This window comes from Furipterus horrens, unplaced genomic scaffold (genome assembly GCF_987537825.1).
Source record: "Furipterus horrens unplaced genomic scaffold, mFurHor1.1.pri manual_scaffold_2, whole genome shotgun sequence".
Lineage (NCBI taxonomy): Eukaryota > Metazoa > Chordata > Mammalia > Chiroptera > Furipteridae > Furipterus > Furipterus horrens.
Window position 1 is genome coordinate 138897145 of NW_028327172.1, and position 22376 is coordinate 138919520.

The following is a 22376-nucleotide window of genomic DNA, read 5'->3' on the forward strand; positions in this document are numbered from 1 at the left end:
CATTTGTTTTTGCTAAAACTTGCTTAAAACCAGTGAGTCTGGCCCTTGGACATCCTGGATCTCAAAGCAAGGAGGGGCTGGCCAGAAGGGTCCCTGAACCCAGGACTATTTATAACAAGATCGGCCCCAGGGAGCAGCTGGAGCCCGGAGGTGCAGCACCCCGACTCCTCGACCCCCGCGTCGACTGCCAAAGGACCCCCGGGGGAAGGCCGGCCGGGCCAACCGAGGGCGCTGCGGCCTCCGGGTCCTCCGGGCACGCGCGGCCAGGTTAGTGGGTGGCGGCGGCCCGGATCCCCAGGGATGGCCGCGGCTGCGCTCCGCCAGCAGGTGGCCCCGGGGTCCCGGCGGCACCGCCTCCTCCCGGCGCCCCTCCTCCCCCGGGGGCGGTCAGCGCCCCGACCCGGCTTGCGCCCCGCCGCCGCCGCCGCCGCCGCCTTCAGCCCGCCCGCTCCCCGCCCGCTGCGTCCCCAGGGCCGCGCTCGCCGCCGCCACAGCCGCCACCGCCGCGTCCCGAGCTGCGCCCAGGCCGGCCCGCAGCGACATCCCGGGGCGCCCGCCACCCCGGCCCGCCCTCCCCGCCCCCAAGTCGCTCCCCAACGGAAAGTTCGGCTCCGGCCGGGTTTTCCCAGAAGCCGGGAAGGAGCTGGGGTCGGGGGGCGTGTGGAAGGGACGCGGGCGGCGGCCGGGAGGGGGCAACTTCTCCCGGGAAAGCGCCTCCTGCCGAGCTCGGCGCGCCGCAGCCCCAAGGAGGGTTCGAGGTGGTTCTTCCCTTCCCTTGGCCTCCCCCCTGCGGATTCCGGGGACGGACCTTGGTCCCGGCGCTCCTGCTGCGGGGTGACACGAACCCGAGCCGCCGCCTCGGCCGCCCCCGGCCGCAGTCCTGCCTACAGCACCATGGAGTTCTCTGAGAGGAAGAGGAGCAGGAAATCCCAGAGCTTCAAACTGGTGAGCGGAGGTAAGCGGCGCCGGGCCGGGCGTGCAGGCGGCGGGCAAGGACGTGGCGCCGCGTAAACAGCTCCGCGCGCGGCCCGCGCCCCGTTCCGGGCTCCGGGACCCCGAGTTTCCTCCCGAGGGGGGCTGCAGCCGGACACGCCGGGAGGCTAGCAAAGTTGTGCGGGGGGAGGCAGGAGGTTATTCCGCGTAAACAAATCGGAGAGCACTAAGGAAATTAGCAAACAATGACACTTGGGGAGCCGAGAGCCCTCTTTGGTATTCCACTCCTGCGGCCAGGTTGGGGGCTGGGGGAGAACTGCCTTTCTATCAGGCCGTGCGGACACCGATCCCGACCAATGGTTGTGGGCTTGGGGATTTTTTTCCCCCAAAGAGAAGGGAAAAGGGTGGTGGTGGTTCTTTTAAGAATGAGAAAGACGCTTGTGAGCCTTGCAAGCCCATATAAAAATTGTTGATATCCGAAATCTTTTCGATGCGTTATTTGGGTTGCAGAGGTGCCTTAGAATAGATCACTTACCAGTTCAGTTGTGTCATTAAAAAAAAAAAAAAAAAAATCTAGCCAGTTCCTGACGATTTAACAGGTGCACACCAGAGTCTCTAGGCTTGGGTTGATTTTATGAGGGAAGGAGAAAGTTTAATAGTGTCATCAGTTGAACATTTTGTGTGCAATTACTTGTTAGGAGACTTTATTTTCCTGAAATGACTTAAAAAAACAAACAAACCAGGCAGGACCTAAGGTAAGAACAGATGAAAAATGTCTATGGAAATGCATTGTGTCACTTTAAATGAGAAACAGGTGACTTCTTTTTCATGGCAATGTCACAAGTCTTAATATTGAGTTTAGAACCACCTGGTTTAACTATGTTTGAATCAACTTGAGGTCAAAATCAAACCACAGAACCTGTTCATTTTTCCTTGGTTGCTTTGTCTAGCTTTGACATCAGAGTAGAGAGCAGGACAATGGTTTTAACAACCTGGAGAAGTCACATAAAACTGTTGAAAATTAGAGGGCAATTGCTAGTAATAGAGATTTTCACGCTAAGCTAAGCTAACTATGATGCAGTCAATAGATCCTGCTTTCAGTTGGTCTGAAAATGGTTTTCTTAGAGACATTTTGAAGATCTGCTCATATGTTTCCCCTGCTTTAGTTTGACATTGTTTAATGTAAGAGGTCTGAAATTTTATGAATTCAAAATATTTGGCTCTTTTCTCTTTCTATGTACACCGTCCGCCAGCAGTGTTGATTACTCAGTCATTTGTACTTTAAAAATCTCTCCATGTGTGACTCACCTATTAGGCTACCTGATTCATTCAGGAATGTAGGCTGCTTTCTTATTTATGACCTCAGGGACCTTACTACTTTATCTTAAAAGTGAGAGTACTTCTGTAGATCTTGTCAGGTCCAAGGCAAAAAAAAAAAAAAGAAAAAAAAAGAATAGCTGTTAAGAAGGAACTTCTATTTTCTTACGTAGGTGATCTTACTTTTTAGAAATAGGTTACCAAAGCACAATAGCCTCTGTAGAGAAGCTTGTAAAATGTTGTATTTTGAAGTTGGACTGATATAGCAAGTTTTTCTTCTGTCTCTTTTTTCCCCCTAAATTATTGGTCTGGTTCTTCTCTCTGCTCTGCAGGTGCTTTTTTAGAAAATAAACTATTGCATATTAAAGTATAGTAGCTGAATGCAGAAGACTCACTTGTGTGAAAGATGGGAATCTTTCTTATCCTAATTATACTATATTTGAAATAACAAGTCAGTATCTTTCCAGTGTTATTGCCTATAAGATGCTTAAAGGAGGGGATTTTTCTGGGTAAACTGAGAGTGCTAGGTAACTCTAAAGCATACTATTATTCATATGCTCAGGAAAATGGGTTGTGGAGATAAATTCGGAATCCTCCCCTGGTCTATGATTGGACAGGGGTTTCTTTTTCTTATAAATATCCTTATAATTTGAAAGAAAAGAAGCCCACTAATTGGCATCTGTGGGCCAAATTTACTGTGAAAACCATGTGGGCAAGCAAAGCTGTTTCTGAAGTCAGAGAAATATTCAATTTGTGTGCTTTAGAGTAAGCAAAGTTTTAGGGATTATTAGCAACTACAAATTCTGTGATTGACCGAGTTCTGGAAAACTATTTATAAATTAAAGTATAGGTTACCCCTACTGTATAGATAGATTGAGACACTAGTCTTCATTGCTTATTCACATAGTGCAGGTAATTAGAATTATAATTTTTGGTTGTTTTCTCATCCCAGATTATCACCATGAGGTATATAAACTCTCAGAATTCAGCAACGATGTCAATGGGGAGGCCAAAGAGACACAGCCCAGATTTTTAGGTAGGTTCCTATGTCAGTTAATTTCTCAGGAAAACCATGTGGCCATTTGCAATTAGACAGGGGAAAAGGGGGATTGTGCCAGAGCGGGAAATGTCTGCCATTGCTTAGTGTATGACATTTTTTTCAAGACCTTTTATTTTACAGATTGCCAATATAGTCCTTATTAACATTGGTAAAAGTTGTAATTTCAGACATAAATGTTTATTAGTGTCTACACACAGTGCTAATTATTACTCACGCCCAGAGCCAGATGCTGACGGTGCAGTTTTGTCGCTCTGTGCTCACCCCATTTACATTGCATATTCGCTGGCACGCTTCACTGGCGATAGTTTGTGTAATTGGGGTATTACATCTTTGACATCTGGATAACAGAAATTCAATTTCCAGGAAGCTGCTATTTGTTTGGTTTTACCTCTCTGCCTTGGGTGGGATAGAGGATTAATATGTTGTCTTATTATTATGTCCCTTCACCTTTGTGGCCTGGTTGCTAATCCTGCCATGATAAAATTAAATTAACTCTACAGTCAAAAAGCGTAAGGAAAATAAAAGTGTGATTGTCTGTCTAACCCCCTCTTGACAGTTAGTACCAGTTATCACAGCGCAGCTCCTCGTTTTCCTGGCTTTGTGTTCATTTCATGCCAACCTTCAGGGTCAGAGACTAGCCATGCTTTGCTCTCATTGTCCTCATTCCTAGCTCAGCTCGGGGACACAGAGCAAAAGCAACATCTTTGAGACTTTCTCACAAATGTAGCTGCATGATGAATGAATAGGTAGCCCCAAAATGTTGCTCCTCTTTATGTGTAGTTTTTGGTACCTTGCATGTGCAGTTCGTTATCTGCAGATCATCAGCCCCAAATTGGGATTCTGCCTTTAAGAGTGAAGGACCCATAAAATCATAGTGGAGAGTAAATGGTGGCATTTGGCTATGACCTTGCCCATCCTGGACACCTCTCCACTGCTGGTAGTAGGGGGAAGACTGGATACTGCATAAGAAGGAAACAGAGAAGGGGAGAAAGTCTGGGCAAGGGATATTAAAAGCAAGGGCCAGAATTGCCATCTCCCTGGGGAGAGTTGACCAGGCTTAAGGTAGCAGATTGCTGCTCAGATCCAAGGTGTGTTGTGCTACAAAATTAAAACAACGTAAAAGCCAAACACATGTAGTGGTCTGTCATCAAGACCTCTCTCTTTTGCTTTGAGGAAGAGAAAGGGTGGGTGGCAAAAGACTAAGAAGTGAAACAGATTAATAGAGGTAAAATAGGGACATAGGATTTCTTACACAAGCGATCATTAAAGGCACGTGGATCCTTCCATTGAGGGAGAGAATACCACTGAGGCCAGCATTGCTCTCAGCCCCTGTTTATTGTTAAGAAAACTAATGCTATGACCCAGAAGGAGAATATTCTTGGGTTGTACTCTTTCCAGTTCCCTAATCAGTTGGAATTCTATATTTTCAGTCCCCTAAACTTGATCTGTTGGAATTCTGTATCTAGCTACCACTCGATTTCTCCATTTGAAATGAGTTTGCCTATTAGTAGTAGAAAATTTACATTTATCATAAAAATACTGTCATTGGTTTAGTATTCTTCAGTGAAGCAGGCTCCCCTCCCCCCTTTCTGTTGTATACTGGAAAGTAGTGAAATTGCTTTAAGTAGGTTAATTCTGAGTATGAGAGAGTGGTGGATGAAGAACAGGAAGATACTAGTGCTCAAAATTCAGCAAAATGTACACTCTTGAAAGGGCAGAAATTGCTGCTTTTATTTTTCCTACCTCAAGTCCAGGACAATAAGCAAACATCAATGAAAGACCAAGGTTGGAATAAGCTTTCCAAGTTGGGCAGGAAGGCCTTGGACATCAAGAGACAAAAGACAGCACAGCATGAAAGTGTGCCTAGGTTACTTCTCAATCGTTTGCTCATTCTGGGTAAGGTTTGCTATGGTTCCTAAAAAACATTTTATTTTGTAGTCTCCAGTGGAAGAGCAAGTAATTACACAAACATAATTTCTAGGGCAATTGGGAATAGTTATGGATAGCCTATAAAATTAAGAATTTTGTTGTTGATGATGTTATAAAATGGACATTTTTTAGTTTGTAATTACTCTTCTGAAAATGTAGATTTACATCATGTCTGTTTTGTAACTCACCAGTGTCTATCCATAATATCACTTAATACTGCTTAGGAAATGGTGTGAGGTATGCGACATCCAAGGGAGTTAGCAAAGCACCAGAAGAACTGTTTTAAGTATTATGCAGCCCTAACCCTTAGGTTGTTGTATGGGACTTTCTGTGTTCACACAGTGTGTTACCCTTAATACTATCTGCACCTATAAGATTAAAGTTCATGTTTTGGGGAAAGAGAGTGCTCCAGAGTTTGGCGGAAGTCCCCATAGGAAATCTATTTCTCTGCAGTATTTTTAGGCTGTTGACTATGTAGGACGTCCAACATGGGAGGACAGCTCAATCGTGGGAACAGCTTGGCTGTGTGCTCTGGGAGCCACACATTTTTAGTGATAATAGGGCCAGCAGAGGTTACTTTACCCTGTGCACCTTGACTTTGTCAAGCTGGCTGTGATGGGCTAAGGTAAAGATTTGAGCACTGTTTAGAGAAAAACAGCTTAATTCCTTTTAATCAATTCAACAGATGTTTGTCGGGGGAAATACTATGAACTCAGCACTTTTCTAGAATAGAAGTGGGGTTTCTGGAATGGAAGGGGGTTGAGGGCAATGAAATAAATGGATAGAACCGGGTCCCTGCTCTTGAGGATGAAAATCCAGTTGAGGAGATAGGACAAATTTAGGACATAGTGAAGGAACAAGATTCAGTAGTCATAACAATTACAATTGTTTGAGCGCTTACTGTATGCACTCTCTTGAGTTAGGAATGATCTCATTTAGCCTGAGAGCAAGTCTGTAAGAATCATCATCATCCCAGTCTGGTAGATGCAACTTGAAATGCTAGCTAGCTTGCCAGAGGTCTCAGATAGCAGGAGCCACAGCTGGGATCCCCTGCAGGTCTGCCTGAGCTCTAAACACCCCACTGTACTGCCTCTCTATGTGAATGATAATTAAATGACAACTGTGAACCATTAGGACAATGGGCAAAAGCAGAGTTGGAAGGAAGGACCCTGTTCAGGGTCTGGTGGAGAGCTCCTGAGAGGCTAGACCTTGAACTAGGGAATGATTTGGATAGACAGCAGAGTTGGAGAAGATTGCAGGTGGAAGGGGTGGTGTGAGCCACAGCAGCGGATACGGGACGGGGGTTATTATAATCAGACTTTGGGAGAGGGCTGCACCTCGTGGTTCAGAGTGTACTTTCACAGCTGTCATCTTGTAGTTCAGGTGGGTGTTATCAATCCCACTGACCAGAGGAGGAAACAAGCTCTGAGTTAAGTGACTTGCTCATGAACAGCAGAACCTGAAGTAAATTCAAATCTCCTGTCCAAAGATCTGTTCCCTCTAGCAAATTGAACCAGGAAGTTCAAGGGTCATCGAAGAAACCCTAGCTGGTAACAAGGCACTTTTAGAAAGTATTTTAATGAGGCAGTTAATTAATTTATTATCCAGAACAATAACACAAACACTTAACAAAATCCCTTTGTATACATTGGATGTTGGTTTAGGTTTACTATTATATAGTATATCACTTTGAAACAGTCTATTTTTCAGGTGTTCAGCATCAATTATTTATTCGTTTAACAAATATTTATTGAGCTCCAATTATGTGCCAGGCCCTGTTCTTTTCAATATTTGGTTCAGCTGTACAACTTTCAGAACATGAAGCGTAGGCCAAGTGAGCAGGGCTGAGATCTAGATTTTTGAATCTCTTTCCTGCTGACAGCTGCCCCACCAGGATCCCCAGAGTCTCCTCAAAGATGACACGCTCGAAAAATTCCTTCCCACTTTTCAAGTGAGGGAGTTAGGCCCTAACTACAGGGTAATTCTTTTTCCTGAGAAGTGGACGGGTCTGTGTGTGAGACGGGGTGGTGGGGGGTGGTGAGAGGGGTGGCGCTCTTCCCCTAGAGTCCAGTGGCCTGGGTCCTGCCCTATTCTTGTTTGGACTCAAGGACTCGGGAGCTGGGCCTCCTTCCAAGCTCTGATGTTTCACTGTATCTGTGGCTCCAGTTCCACGAGCCAGAAGCAACCTCAAAGGAAATGAAGGTCCAAGAGAGAGGAAAAGAAAGCCCCCTCCCCCAAAGGCACGTTGTTTGGAAATGAGAACATTTCACCTCTACTTCTCCTTTCTAAAGCTCCACCCTCAGCACCATGGCCCCACTATGTCCTCATGTCCCTGACCTTTTTCATATCCGTTCTCCCCTTTTTTGGTGGCAGAGTGAAGGGGAAATAACACTAAGAGTGGCTCTTGGGGTTAGGAATGTGGCCGATAATAGTAGGTGTCATTTATGGAGAGCTGGCTGTGTGTCAGGCACTATGCTACCAGCTTTGTGTGTGTTACCCCATTAACTGTCCCAAGAAAGGTATTATCATTCCCAGTCTATGGATGAGGAATTTGAGGGTTCACAGAGTTACTCAGTGACAGAACCAGGATAAAGCCAGGGCCTGTCTGCAGAACCATGCCCTTAACCCCATGAAATGCTTTGTTCAGTGCATCCCCATGTGGAACCCGCAATATCTCTAACAGTTGAAAGGGGCTGGTGCTGCTTGAAGCAGGATGAGAAGACCCAGAGCACCTGGTACCACATCCCACATTCCTCTGCCTCCCCACCTCTGTGGGTCTCTGCAGATCTTTTAGGCTATGCTCATCACAATTTAAAAGCCTCTGTCTAGATTGTTTCCAAGGTTTCCTACAGCACTAAAAGTTATACTATAGATCCAAAACATGGCTTCAGAAATAATTTCAACGATAGAGGTATAAACAGTTATTTTATTGTAAAATACATTGAATTTTCTGTATTCCCTGGTTATCATACATCTTGTCATTTAAAAAAAATGATGTAGCCCTGGCTGGTGTGGTTCAGAGGATTGAGCGCTGGTCTGTGAACCAATTAATATGTTGCCGGTTCAATTCTCAGTCAGGGCACATGCCTGGGTTGTGGTCCAGGTCCCTGGTTAGGGGAAGGAGAGATGTGTTTCTCTCACACACCAGTGTTTCTCTACCTCCCTTTCTCCCTTCCTTGCTCGCTCTTAAAAAAAAAAAAAAAGAGAGAGAGAGAGAAAGAAAGAAAATCTTTAAAAAATTATGTAAGTAGTAATTTTTACACCATCTGTTAATTTACTAACTACTTATCTTGTAAATGAGAAGTCATGGTAGCCCTCAATTTTAATTAGTTTTGATTTATAAGTTTGGTACTGTGAAGCAACTACTTAAATTTTTTTATTTTAGTTATTTAAAAGGCATTTAGAGCTTCAAGAATTATTTTCGTATGCAATGTTGTTTTAAATTGTGACTAATGTGGTAAATTGCAGTACTCTTTATTATAAGACAACCTGAAAGTCCCTTGGCTATTCTTCAAGACCCCAAACAGACTGGCTTTGGTCCCTTTTCACTTTGGCTATTTTTAAGAATAGGATCTATTGTTTTGAATTACTATCTGAGAATTTCATGGATTTACTCCTGAATGCAGGAGATAAGAAAACATTTAATTCATAATTTTTATATTAACCAATATAGTAAAAAATAAAGCTCTCTCTCTCTCACACACACACACACGAACACACACACAATTGCAAGCAACATCAAAGATGAGAGAACCTCTTGAACAAACCGGCACCGATGGCGTCTTTGAACAAAAGCACGCAAATTACCATGTTTCTGTAGTTACTGATGCAGACTTAGTTGTTCTTAGGTATTAATTAATGCCCAGAGTTTGGAAGGCATTTGCAGTTAGGCCTGTCTCATACTTTTTCATCACTTAGTTAATATCACAACTGCATCATAAGGTTGGTGTTATATCTGTTACACAAACAGGAAGCTGAGCTCAGAGAGGGAAGTGATTTGCCCTAGGTTACACAGTAAGTGGTAGTTACATCCCGTTCTGCACTCTTCACTACCTCAGAGCTCAGTACAGTCCCCACCCCTCCCATTCTACCCACATGGGCTGATCTTAAGTCAGTTACCCCGCATCCTCGCCCCAGCAGAGTGGGACTTCCAGATGTGAGGGGGGAAACCATAGGTGGGGAAAAGGTGGGCAAAAACTTCAACATGGGACACCCCCAGGACCCATTTGGGCAGAAAAGAATTAAGATTTGTTTAACATCTACTCTATGCTCAGCACTTCCCTTACTGTGTCTCACTTCATCCTCACACCAATTCTGAGAGGGTATTGTTATGTCCATTTTTAGATGAAAAAAAAAAAAAAATGGGCCTTTGGAAATGTCAGTTTGCCCAGAGTCATATAGCTCATAGAAAAGAGCCTTCATTTGGACTTGACTTGCCACATTCTGCAGCCTCGGAGGAAGTGAAGCCCCTGCTCCCTCCTTCTTTGCTATTGGCTGACTTTTTCTAATTTACTTTTCTATCCCTGTCCCCTTCCTCCTCCTTACTAAAAGAATTTGCTTGTGTCTACCTGGTCCTTCATTAATTTTTCCTGAAGCACCTTTCCTGTGTTCATCTTGGTTCCTTTCGCTATCCAAGTCTCTCCATGCCAGTATGCAGTCTCCTCCTAGGTCTTACCCATTTCCACATTCCTGCTGGTATTATGACCCTGTCTCTCCTACCAGTCTTTTTTATTTATTTTTTAAGTATTTTTTATTGATTATGCTATTACAGTAGTCCCAATTTCTTTTCCCTTTGATCCCCTCCACTTAGTAGCCCCTGGCCTCCAGCAATCCCACTCCTCTTAGGTCATGTCTCTGAGTCGTGCATCTCCTATCAGTCTTTAAAGCCCAATTCAAACATTATCTGGGAGCCTTTTCAGTTTATGAAGCATAATAGAAAGAAGATAGGTTTAAAGTCAGAAAACCTTGGTTGGGATCCCAGGTGAACAATTAACACCTTGGACAAAACTCTTGAGAGTTTTATCTTTACGACAGGATAGCAACATTGGCCCTACCTCCTCATCAGGCTTCCCTATAGCATGTAGAAAATTTTATGTGGTAAAACAGTTTTTCAAAGTAGAAAATGCTGTATTCTTGTTGTTATTGTCCCTTTTTCCCTCTTCTTCTCAATTGGAAGGTACCTCAAGAAAAAGTTCAAATCTTTGTTTTCTAAATGCATGAACATATTGGACACTGTTGTATAGGAATCTGAAGATTTGTTTTAAAATATACTGCCATATTGAGACTTCAGAGATGTTTAGTGAGCCAAACTAAAATATGCCTCATTTAACTGAAAGAAGCATTTTAACTACACTAAACTAACATAGAAATTTGGGGTTTCTGGTGTTGATTTGTGAGGTGCAACCTGAAATCTTTTTGAAAGCCAGCTACATGTTGAAACACAAAATTGAAAAATAGCATATGCTCTGCTGGTTCGGAATTCTGCTGTAACATTGAGGTGCTTAAGGTAATATCGACCTGTTTATAAATTGATTTTGGCATTGTCTAGTTCTCAGGTCCACAAGGCAACTTTTCCCACCTTAATTTAAGAAAACAACGATGGCATGAAAACAACAGCAGACTATGGCATAAGTCACATTTGGGAGGGGGCTGCCCATGAATACAGCTCGGGCTGGGCCTGCTCCCCAAAGCCCCGGTCTTGAGGGAAAGCTGCCTCCTTCTGTTCTTCATAAAGGCTCGGTGGGTTCAGCTATCACTCTGTAATTGGCATGTGTGATAGTTTGCTTTTCCTACACCGATCGTGAGCAAATCATTAAAAAAAAAAAAAAATTCCCACAAAGGAGATATATTAACAATTTAGCCTCTCTGGTTCCCATGGGAATATAGATTTTTACTTTTGGAAGAGAATAACATGGCCTTCTATAAGATAAAATAAAGATTTGGAACAATGTGTTTTGCATCTCAAGGTTAAAAATAGATCTACGAGTTTACATGGCAAGGCTGCTATTCTTTGAAATTAACAGATTATTGGAGAGAAGATTACCTGGAAAGGAATGTAACAGCAGTAGCAGGGGTTGGGCTGTGGGCTGGGGAAAAGAGCAGACAGGGAACATACAGTGATTTATCCAGAGGCTGCCTTCAAGCTTCTTGGAGCATTGTGCACAGCTCTGAGGGTTGCTCTCCTGCCTGAGCTTCTTCATTGTCCATGGCTTTCAGGTTATGACTGAGGCTCATAAGCATGACCAATGAGGCCCTGCATGCGCTGCCACCTGTCTACTTTGAGCTTCTTCCTGACACTTCCCTTCCCACCTCCCGGGCTTTAGGCACACTTAACCACTTTTCTTGCCTGCAACCGGCCCTACTTCCTCTCTTTTTAGGCCAGTCACTTTCTCACTTCAGTGGCTGCACATGCCACCTCCTCTGCTTGGTATACACTGGCACCTACCTCTCTCTTCTTTGCATGGCTCTCTGTTATCCTTAGACTCTAAATTGATGTAACTTCCTCCAGGTAGTCTTCTCTGATTCCCCTCTCACCTGCCCTTCCACAGCATCCTGAGCATGTCTCTACCAAAGTTTACTGCTGTATCTCTGCCACTAAGTTGGAAACTCCCCAAAGATCATCTCAGTATCTCCATTGCCCAATGCCATGCTGGTCACAGAACAAACATCAATAGATGCTCAATGAGTGAGAAGTCCAATTTTAAATTCAAAATAAAGTGATGAAATCAGCCATTTTGAAACATTATTATTCAACTGTTTTACCACTAAGCTCTTGCCCTGGCTTTTGAGGTGAAAATTTATACATCCTCCTAGTAGCTAACTGGACCTCCAAAGCAGGAGTAAAATATGTCAGCACTGACAAGGGAATGTTTATTTTTCATTACCTATTTTTTTTTCTTTTTCTTAAGTTTCTTTTATTGATCATGTTGTTACAGTTGTCCCAATTATTTTCCCTGTGCTCACCTCTGCCAAATACACCTCTTCCCTCCAACAATTCCATCCCCCTTAGTTCATGTCCATGGGTTGTGCAAAAAAGTTCTTTGGCTTCACCCCTTCCTATATTATTCTTAACTTCCCCCTGTATATTTTGTACCAAGCAATTTTGCTTCTTAATCCCTGCACCATTTCCCCATTTGTCCCCCTCCCCCCTCCCAGCTGATCCCCATACCTATGATTCTATTCCTATTCTGGTTGGTTGCTTAGCTTGTTTTCGTTTTTATTTTTTAAGGTTCTGTTAATAGTTGTGAGTTTGTTGTCATTTTAATGCTCATAGTTTAGATCCTCTTTTTCTTAAAAAGTCCCTTTAACATTTCATTTAATAAGGGCTTGGTAATGATGAACTCCTTTAGCTTTACCTTGTCTGGGAAGCACTTTATCTGTCCTTCCATTCCAAATAAGAGCTTTGCTGAATAGAGTAATCTTGGTTGTAGGTCCTTGCTTTTCACCACTTTGAATGCTTCTTGCCAGTTCCTTCTTGCCTATGAAGTGTCTTTTGAGAAGTCAGTTGATAGTCTTATAGGAACTACTTTGTAAGTAACGCTCTTCTTTTCTCCAGCTGCTTTTAAGATTCTCTCTTTATCTTTCACCTTTGGCATTTTAATTGTCATGTGTCTTGGTGTGGTCCTCTTTGCATCTAGCTTGTTTGGGACTCTCTGTGCTTCCTGGACTTGTATGTCTGTTTCCTTTGCCAAATTAGGGAAGTTCTCCTTCATTATTTTTTCACATAAGTTTTTAATTTCTTGTTCTTCCTCTTCTCCTTCTGGCATCCCTAGATTTGGATGTTGGCACGTTTAAAGTTGTGCCAGAGGTTCCTAAGCCTCTCCTTGTTTTTTTTTTTTCAATGCTTGTTTCCTCCTTCAGTGCTGGTTGACTGTTTATTTCTTCCTTATGTTCCAAATCATTGATTTGAACCCCAGCCTCCTTCCCTTCACAGTTGGTTTCATGTGGATTTTCCTTCATTTCACTTAAGATAGCCTTCACTTCTTCCTTTCTGTGTCTGCCGTACTCAAGCATATCTGTCAAGTCTGTGAGCATCTTTATCACCAGCGTTTTGAACTCTGTGTCTGTTAAGATGGCTATCTCCTTGTCTCTTAGTTCTCCAACTGAAACCTTGATCTGTTCCCTATTTGGGGCCATCCTTCTCTGTCTCCTCAACTTGATAGGCTCCTGTGTTTGTCTCTGTGCCTAGATAGATCTGTGGCACCTGTTATAAGAGGCAGAGCCTTAGGTATTTGTCACTGTGGGGGCACCTGTTTCACCACTTGTGGTGCTGTGGGGGGGGGGGGGGAGTCTGAAGAGGCACAATGCTACTTGCTCAATACTCACCCCTTTTCCAGGCACTTCTTCCTCTTCCCATATGGGACTGGCACCCCTCTAGCTGTTGCCCTGGCCATGGTTCCCAGAGTGGGTGGGTCTGCAGACATTCTAGGACTGTGGGGACCCTCTAAACAAATGGACTCTGCTGAGAGACTGGCAGTTTCTTCCTCTGTCCCAGCTCCTGCTGGTTTTCACAGTCAGAAGCAGTGAGGTTTTATTTTCCTCGACGCTGGGACCATGAGCTGCACAGTCTGGTCTGGAACTCGGATCACTTCCCAGGTGTCCCTCCTTACTTTTTTTAATGTGTGACTGAGCTATTGCTGCCACCTATAGACTATATTCTCTCAGCCCTGGCTCCGCCCCTCCTACCTGTCTGGATGAGTATTTCTTCTTTATATCTTTGTTTGTTGGACTTTCATGCAGCTCGATTTTCTGGAACTTCTGGTTGTCTCCAGTTTTGAGGTAGTTGTATTCTTTCTCAGTTGTGGAGGGAGATGGAGTGTGTCTACCTACACCTCCATCTTGTCTGGAAGTCCTACATATTTTTCTTTTTCATGAAGTTAATTGCAGGACCCTTCTAAAGTTTAACTCTGAAATAGGATGCACCCTATGCCCTTGTGTGGACACCACCCCCGCTGAGGCCTTGCAGACCCATTGCATTATGTGAAGGCACCTCTGGAATACTGCAGTACTGTGGCCTTGGTGTCTGCTGTGCTGGTCTCTGCCTAGAATGACCTCTACCACCCTTGTCTGTGTGATCCTTTATATCCCTCAAGTCTCTGCTTGAATTTTTGCAGGACAAGACCTTGAGTTTACTGCGTTCCTAGTGCATAATACTTGGCCCAGAGTAGACAAATAAGTGATTTTGAATAAAGAATTGAGTACCATTTAAAACATGTTAAAATGTCATTTGCCACCAGTTAGCTGATCTGAGTGGAATGGTCTGTTGAGTCGGGACAGTCTTGTGCAGGACTGCCCTACACATTGCAGGAGGTCTCTATTCCAGCCTCTGAACATTGGCAACATAAATACACATAAATGTTGGGAGCACCCATCCATCTAGTTACTGTGACACTATAAAACACCCCTCCAGCCCTGGCTGCTGTGGCTCAGTGGATTGAGTGTCAGCCTGCAAGCCAAGTGTCGCTGGTTTGATTCCCAGTCAGGGCACATGAATAGTTGCACATCAGGTCCCCAGTTGGGGGCGCGAGTGAGAGGCAGCCACACAGTGATGTTTCTCTCCCTGTCTTTCTCCTTTCCTCTCTCTCTAAAAATAAAATAAATAAACAGACAAAAATACCCCTCCATATATGAGCTAGCGTTGGTCCTTAGCAAGCCAAGGTTGTGGGGTTTTTAGCTTTGAGCAGGAAAAGACCATTGCATTGCCATAGACTGGAAACCCTTCCCTCATGGGTTGCCTCTCAGGTGCCCATATGACTAGAGAACAAAGGACAGGCTGTGGTGGCTCAGTTGAGCCATGCCACTATGTGCAGAAACGAGAGATCAAAGGGCACATTCCATTCATGGTCAGGTTATTGTGCCTCCTTTCTATATAAAGGACAGCTTATTACAAGTATATTTGATCATATATTATAAAATCATTAAGAAGTTTAGACAGATTTTCTTTCAGTATTCCAGACAATCAGCATCCTTATAAATAATAATTCATGAAATTGTTTTCTTGGTATTGCCTATTTTTTTTTCACACACATACAAATATACTGTGCTATTTGAATTCTGAGGGTTTTACAATGTTTTTTTTTTTTTTTTTTTTTACTTGGAAATCAAATTTTATATCTGAAAGGTTAATGGAGAAAACTAATTATGCTACCTGGTAACCAAATGTGTGAGGAGACATTTGTCTCTGTAATTATCGGCAAGGAACTTTTATAGTTTCATAAAATTGAATGCTACATAGGGTCTTCTGTGAGCATTTGTTAGGACGAAGTGTCCAAACAGAGATGTTTATGGATGATATAAAGTTGAACTGAAATGTAATGCAGGTGCTTGTGCATCTCCCAGCATTTCTCATTGTTGAAATGGAAGCCAGAAGATTAATAACTTTAGTTTGTCATGATAAAATAAGTAATGTGTTCTTGGAACAGTGGTATGCACATAAGTTACTCAGTAATTCCAAGAATTTATTCTGTTCCAGGAATAATATCCTTAACAATTTATTTCTACAGAAAAAGTTGATGCAACATAATAGCCTATGAAGTTGCTTGTATGGTTAATGGAATTATATCTCAAATATGACTTTATACCTACATATAAAATGTAAAGAACCCAACAAAAACAAGCAAGGTCAAGGTACAACATAAAAGTAAAAAAATCAGGAGATGCAAAAGTTAAAGTTCTTCTGTTCACATTAACTCATTCTCATTGCACATATATAATTTTTCAATTACTAGCGAGACTTTAACGGGCACCTTAATAAGTACTGCATGAGACACGGTGCAGAGGAGTTGCTACAGGAATGTTGGCTTCAGCATTCTCGATAAGTCCACTATCCCATTGTTTACCCTGGAAGAGAGAGCCTGGTGCATGGAACAACAGCAGATGTGTGGCCCAGATGTGGTGTGTTTCCTTCTGGTTTACTTCAGTCATTCTGGGCAAGCGGCTTAGTCTTCTCATTTGTCATATGGGAGAAACAACTTCCTGCCTATCAACTTTGATGAACTAGGAAGACCATGACAATGAGAAATGTTCCTCTGGGAAAGCTTTCCTAAGAAGACATGATTAAATATAGGCACCAAGTGGCCTCTGCTTGCCACCACCACACACTCCATAGAAAGGAGAAATTCTTTCAGAAATGCCATAGGTGTTCATTTATGTCTTTCACATCTTTTTTTGCACATATTTTTTTTTCAGCTTTCCTCAACTGTGGCTTCCTGTCATATTTGATAGTAGAGTTTACTTATTCTTGTATTCATTTGGTAGGTATTCATTGAGGAGCCATTAATGGCAGGCTAGAACAGCTAAAGTCTACTAGGTTATGATAAAGAAAATTAAGGATTCTATGGGAACATGGAATGGGGGACCTCCCCAGGTCTGGGGGTTAATGAATATGACCCTTGAGAAGATGACATTTAAGCTGAATCTTGAAGGATAAGTATGGGGTTGGGGCTGAGGATGCGTGAATCCAGGGGGTGAGAGCACTTCCGAGACCTTCGTTATATCTAAAGCAGAGGGTCCCCTGGCTGTTCATTATATAGTTTGGGATTTAATTGTCCTGAAGTGAGGCCTGGGCACTGGTCTTTTTCAAGTTGTCCCAGTGGTCCAAATGTGCATCCAGACCTGAGAGCCAAGACTGGAGAAAGAGGCAAGGGGGGCCAGACGCAAAGGGCCACCGGGTAAGTCAGGTGGGCAGCTGGGCTCTGTCCTAAGGTTGTTGGCATTCAGCTGAGGTAAGTCCTATAATGAGATTTGCATGTTTGAAAGATCACTCTGGCTTCAGGGGAAATGTAGATTAGTGGGGAGCAACACTGAAGGCCTTTGACAGTAGCTCCATCAAGATCTGATCATAGAAATGGGAGTGGAGAGAAGTAGAAAGGTTCAGAATAATTTAGACGCTATAATAAGCAAGACTTGGTGATTAATTGTGAGAAAGAGGGGGAAGAGAGATAAGTCCCATGTTTCTGGCTTGTACAACAGAGTAGGTACTACTTAGTAAGGCCTGTGAATAGTTGTCATAAAACACATTTTGGACATGATTTTAAGGTTGCTTTTGAAATGTACATGTGAGCTGTGCAGTAGGCAGTTGTATGTGTGGGTCTGGAGCCCTAAAGTGGGGTCCGGACTGGAGTCCTCACATAGAGAGACAGTCATTGGAGCCGTGAGAGAGTATCGGTGGAGCCCGAAAGAGTGTGGAAGGGAGAGTCCTGAAAAACTTTGACACTTAAGGAAGTGCTTTTACACTGGTGGCTGTGACCTAAAAGTGGGTCATGAAATCGATCAACTGGATTGTCACCAACACTGACCGCAACAGTAGTAGTAGTAACAACAACAACAACAATAATGGTGAAATAGAACAGAATAGAAAATATCAACATGCATTATATACCGGAAGGATAAATTCATGAGACTTGTTTTTAGTTATGTGTATGGCAAACGTGTGTATTAGGGCATCAGGAAAAATGTATTTTCTTTCTTTAAAAAGATTTTTTTTAATCCTCACCCGAGTATATGCTTATTGATTTTAGAGAGAGAGAAAGGGTGGGAGGGAGGGAGGGAGAGAGAGCGCGCAAGAGAGAGAGAACCTAGGTATTTGCCCTGACTGGGGATCGAACCCACAACCTTTGGTGCACGGGACACACTCCAACCAATTGAGCCACCCCGCCAGGGCAGGGAAAATGTATTTCTTGATGTGAACCATGTCAAAATAGTTTGGAAGCCACCAATTGAAGCTTTGGATGCCTTTCCCTTGGAGATTTCTCATTAATTTCCCTCAGGGATGACTGCCACTCTAGAAGTGCCTTTGGTCCCAAAGTTATCAGAGTTCCTTGAAATCCTTTGAAAAAAAGGTGCTGGTAATGTGATTTAGCATTAATATTATTTACATTGAAAATGAAACTGTACAACAGGACTTGTTTTTAAGTTGAGATATTTAAAATTTTTAAACAGATGAAGAAATGTAATATAGCCAGTATTCAACCATGTTCCTACTTAACTGGTCCAAGTAGTAGGGAGTGGAGAGTTGTACTTCTGTATTGGTATTCTTTTGGAAGTTTTCTGTTCAGGATAGCAGAGGATCAGCATTTCAAATTATATTAAAAGGATTATCTCGCTCTAAACAGTAGATTATGAACATTTATTTTCTCTCATTGGATGAAGGCAAGATTTTGGTTATACTAGTACAGGAATATGGAAGCAGCTCTTGAAAACCACAGTTTTTTATATTTTTTCCTATGTGTATTGTCAACCTTTGAAGACTTTTACAGTATGTTTCACATAATCATGAACACAAATTGTTATTCCACTTTTTCCAGGTTTTAATATATGGCTTTTATAGAACTAACAGGATTCTCATGATCCATGTTTCCATTTCCAGTTTGAAAGGAACCATCTGAGCCTTATTCTTCATAGTTTGAAACAGGATAGCTAAGTTGGAATCCATCGAGATAGTTCAGTTGTTACTTCATTGCTTCCACCATGTGTTAACACAACTAGGAGCTTAAGGTGTGGACTAGTTTACACAGCGCCCAGCACCTCACGATGGATCCTGGATACCACACAACTCCCTTGTTTTGTGGATGGAGTCCTTCCTGTCATTCAGTTAGTTCCTTCAGCAGTTTAGTAGAGTAATAAAGTACTTAGACCTTGGAACCTGAGGGATCCAATTTAAACCTGTAATCTCAAAGTCCTTTTCACCTGTGTAAAATGTAGTCATCTATATTCCAACCTCTTAGCTTGTTATCAGGATTCAGTGTAGGTGGAGTGTTTGCCAGAGGGCCTGGTATTGTACATAGTAAGCATTCCTAAATGGTATCTTTAATACTTACCCCCTACATATGTTCAAATTCCTTTTTTAAAAGACATGGCTTATAATGAGCTTCAAGAGGAAGTAACCTTAGGCATGTACACCAGGGGTTGCAGAATATACCGCAGCCAGCACCCCCCTTTCCTGAATTTGTTTTGCTGCCGTCTCTAGCACCCTTGTTCTCATTCCTGCCCGACTTCATCTTTCCTGGGTAACATGACGGAAAATGGTTTTATGTCCAAAGCTTCCGCTACCAATTGCCTTAGACCCAGCTTCAGAATACCAAAGAAGGAAAAGTATACATGATTCTTCTAGATTATTTTTTTCTCACAAGAAAGTAATACATATTTATTTTAAAAACCATTTTTAAAGTTAGAATTTATAAACTTGAAAGCAAGGTGAAAAGAAGAAGATCCTGTCCCAATCACCACTATTAAAAATGTGTGTGTAAAAAGTATGTGTATGGAGTCACTGAGGGAGAGGGTGCGGGGGCGGTCGCCGTGTTCCCCTTCGCGCGCTGCGGGCGGGTGGGCCTCGGCAGGGACCGCCCGGATCCTGGAGAGCTGTGGCGGAGGCGGGTGGGCCGCGCCCGGCGCTGGTCGGCGACCGGCGCTGACCCCACGGCGCAGCCGCATCCCCAGTTCGTCCCGGACCCCGGTCTTTGCCCGTCGGGTCCCGGTATAAGAGTTCGTGTAAGGGCCACGCGGGGGCGGAGTGCCAGGCGCGGGCGCCGCCTGGTCGTTGCGGGAACCTGGAGCTGTTCGCCTGCGGCGGGCGGGCGCCTTGCCTGGTGCTTCTTCCCCCGCGTCCTAGACGGCCCTGCGGCCCCCGGCGGCACAGTGAAGTCGCCCTTGACCCTTTCAGGCCGTGGTGGCCACAGAACAAGGCCCGGCCCGCCGCCTGGCAGCAGACGGGTCCTCGGCGGCTGCCTCCCGGGAGGACTCGACTCCTGTCCGTCCCCACGGGTCGCGTGGCGGCCCCTCCCGCCGGCTTCGGCGGTGTCTGTGCCCGCGGCGCTGGCAGGCGATGACACTGGCGGCGTCTGCAGGTACAAGTGGGGCGCGGACATCTCCGGCAACGCTTTCGAGGCAAGAGATCATACCGGAGGATCCTCTCTCCCCCTTGGTGTATGATATACTCTGCAAACTCAGATTCGAACTCAGAGAAAACGTGACACCGATGGCACTGTCCCTCGGGATGGGGAGTGTGCTGGAGGACAATCCTGGAGCATGTGACTCACCCAGGACCAGACCTGCCTGTTCTCCACACCCCAGACGTCTGCCAATGCTTGCCCTTTAAAACGTCCTGACCTGTGGAATTCCCCTTCTAACTATTGCATGTTTTGGGTTAGAAGATACCACTAAACTGGCCTAACTCCAAAGAGAAAAGGAATTGGCGTGAAAAGAGAAGGATGCCACACGCAGGAGGGAGAGGCCGAAGGCAGGGAGGGTCGGTGGGGCTGCGGCAGCACGGACCTCGGCTCCAGGCCAGCAGTCCAGGCGGAAGAGGGTAGAAAATACAAGTCGTGAGTGAGGCGTGAAATGTCCAGTAACACAGTACACAATTATTTTCAGTGTCTTCCACCCATTTTGCACACTTAACAATAGTTACAGCAATGACAAATAACTGCGCTCCGGCCAGCAGTCCTGTTCCTCCTGTAAGGCTGGCACACCCCAGACGGGAGGGTGTGTGCAGGGCTTCTCCTTGCAGCGTTATTTGTAACGGCCAGATGTCCGGCACTAGGGATCGCCTAAGAATACCATGAAAACCTCAGAGGAATATTATGCAACGGTGAATAAGAGTGCGGAGGCCCAGCTTTCTGCTACCAGCATCTCCGAGCCATATTGCTGAGAGAAGAAATGAGGACCCCGTATTTGCATTGGCTTTTATGTGTGTAAATATTTCTAAAGGTACACGAGGAGTTAATAACAGCAGCTGCTCTGGGAAGGAAAATTTAGTGTCCAGGAGGGAGACTCACCCAGGCTGCTCAGTCTTCCCAGTCGGGCCCCAAGTAGTGGGATGCAGGGAGAACGGGGTTCCCAAGAGTCCTGCCTGAGGTGGCAAGGTGCAGGGAGAACGGGGTTCCCGCAGGGATTTAGCCGGGTTCTTTGCGGCTGTGCAGCCTTGAATTGAGTCGGCTCGGGGCTCGGCCGGTCTGTGCACTCCGCGCCTTCCACGTGCCAGGCAGGGGCCCGTCGCTCTCTTCCTCTGCTGAGAAGGATAACCAAGTAGCTTCTCTGTTTTCCAAAAGGGACCCCTGACCTGTCAGGAGCGCCCTCGTGTAAGAGGTCACTGCAGCCGCAGGGAGGTCAGCACCCCTGAACTTCCAGAAGGACCGGCAGGTCAGCCGCTGCACCGTCACTGCACCTTCCCTGCAGTTCATCGGTGAGGGTGTCGCGGCAGGGCGGAAGGTCACGTGTCGGGAAGAAGACAGCCGGATCGCCCTTGCTCAGCTGTGAAAGAGCAGAGCTTATTTTTTAATGTAATTAACTGTTAATCGTCTTCTGCTGTGTTTACCTGATTTACAGTGTGTGTCCATGAGAACACATAATTGTGAACTGATTGGGTGTGTGCGTGTGTTCTCTATAGCAAATAAGTCAGTATTAATCTAATTAAAATAATTTAACCGTTTCTTAGGAAAAAAAAAAAAAAGTATGTGTATGTGTTACAGAAAAGGAAAATAGAATCGCGTATATTTTGCAACTTTTTTCACTTCACTGAATCTCCATATATTACACACAGGTTGAGTGCATACTTTGAGCGGGGCAGTTAGGCCCTTGTTATCCCGTAGTGAGTGAAATTATCATGATCTCAGCCATCATGGACTTAACAGTTTATCTTGCACATATTTCCAAGTGACAATAAAGGTGTCTATTTCATTCTTTATAGATATGTAAAGATATACCATAACTGAATCATACTAATATACCATAAACAATTTATCTAATGCTCTAAAGAACAATGTTTAGATTATCCCACTGTTTCCCTAGTAAAACGATGCTGCAGTGAATGTCTTTGTACATATGTTATGGGTACTTGTTTGCGTATTTCTGTAGGATAGATTTCTGTAAATGGACTTGCCAAATTTCTCCCCAGAAAGCTTCCCTACCAAAAGCATATGAGAGTGACTGTACCAAAAATCAGCTTTATGAACCTATGGTCTTTGCCATATTAGTCGACAAAGAATTTCACATTATATTTCATTTTTATCACATTAATAATTAGGGAGGTTAAGAGATTTAAACAGCATATTCTCTTGTCAATTACATGTTCATGTCCTTTGCCTGTATTTCTTTTGTTAATATTTGTCTTCTTCTTCATTGATTTATAAGACCTCTCCCC

General features: G+C 44.1%; 1 protein-coding gene across 2 annotated transcripts in view; it reads left to right on the top strand.

Moving 5' to 3' along the window:
* The first annotated feature begins 300 nt into the window (after nt 1–300).
* Nucleotides 301–22376, top strand: part of BEND7 (BEN domain containing 7) — a 92066-nt gene continuing 69990 nt past the window's right edge. For both annotated transcript variants that reach the window (XM_090266514.1, XM_090266515.1), the window contains exons 1-2: nt 301–955; nt 3203–3286. In XM_090266514.1, coding sequence (XP_090122640.1) covers nt 301–955; nt 3203–3286 — 739 coding nt within the window. The remainder of the gene's footprint in view (nt 956–3202; nt 3287–22376) is intronic.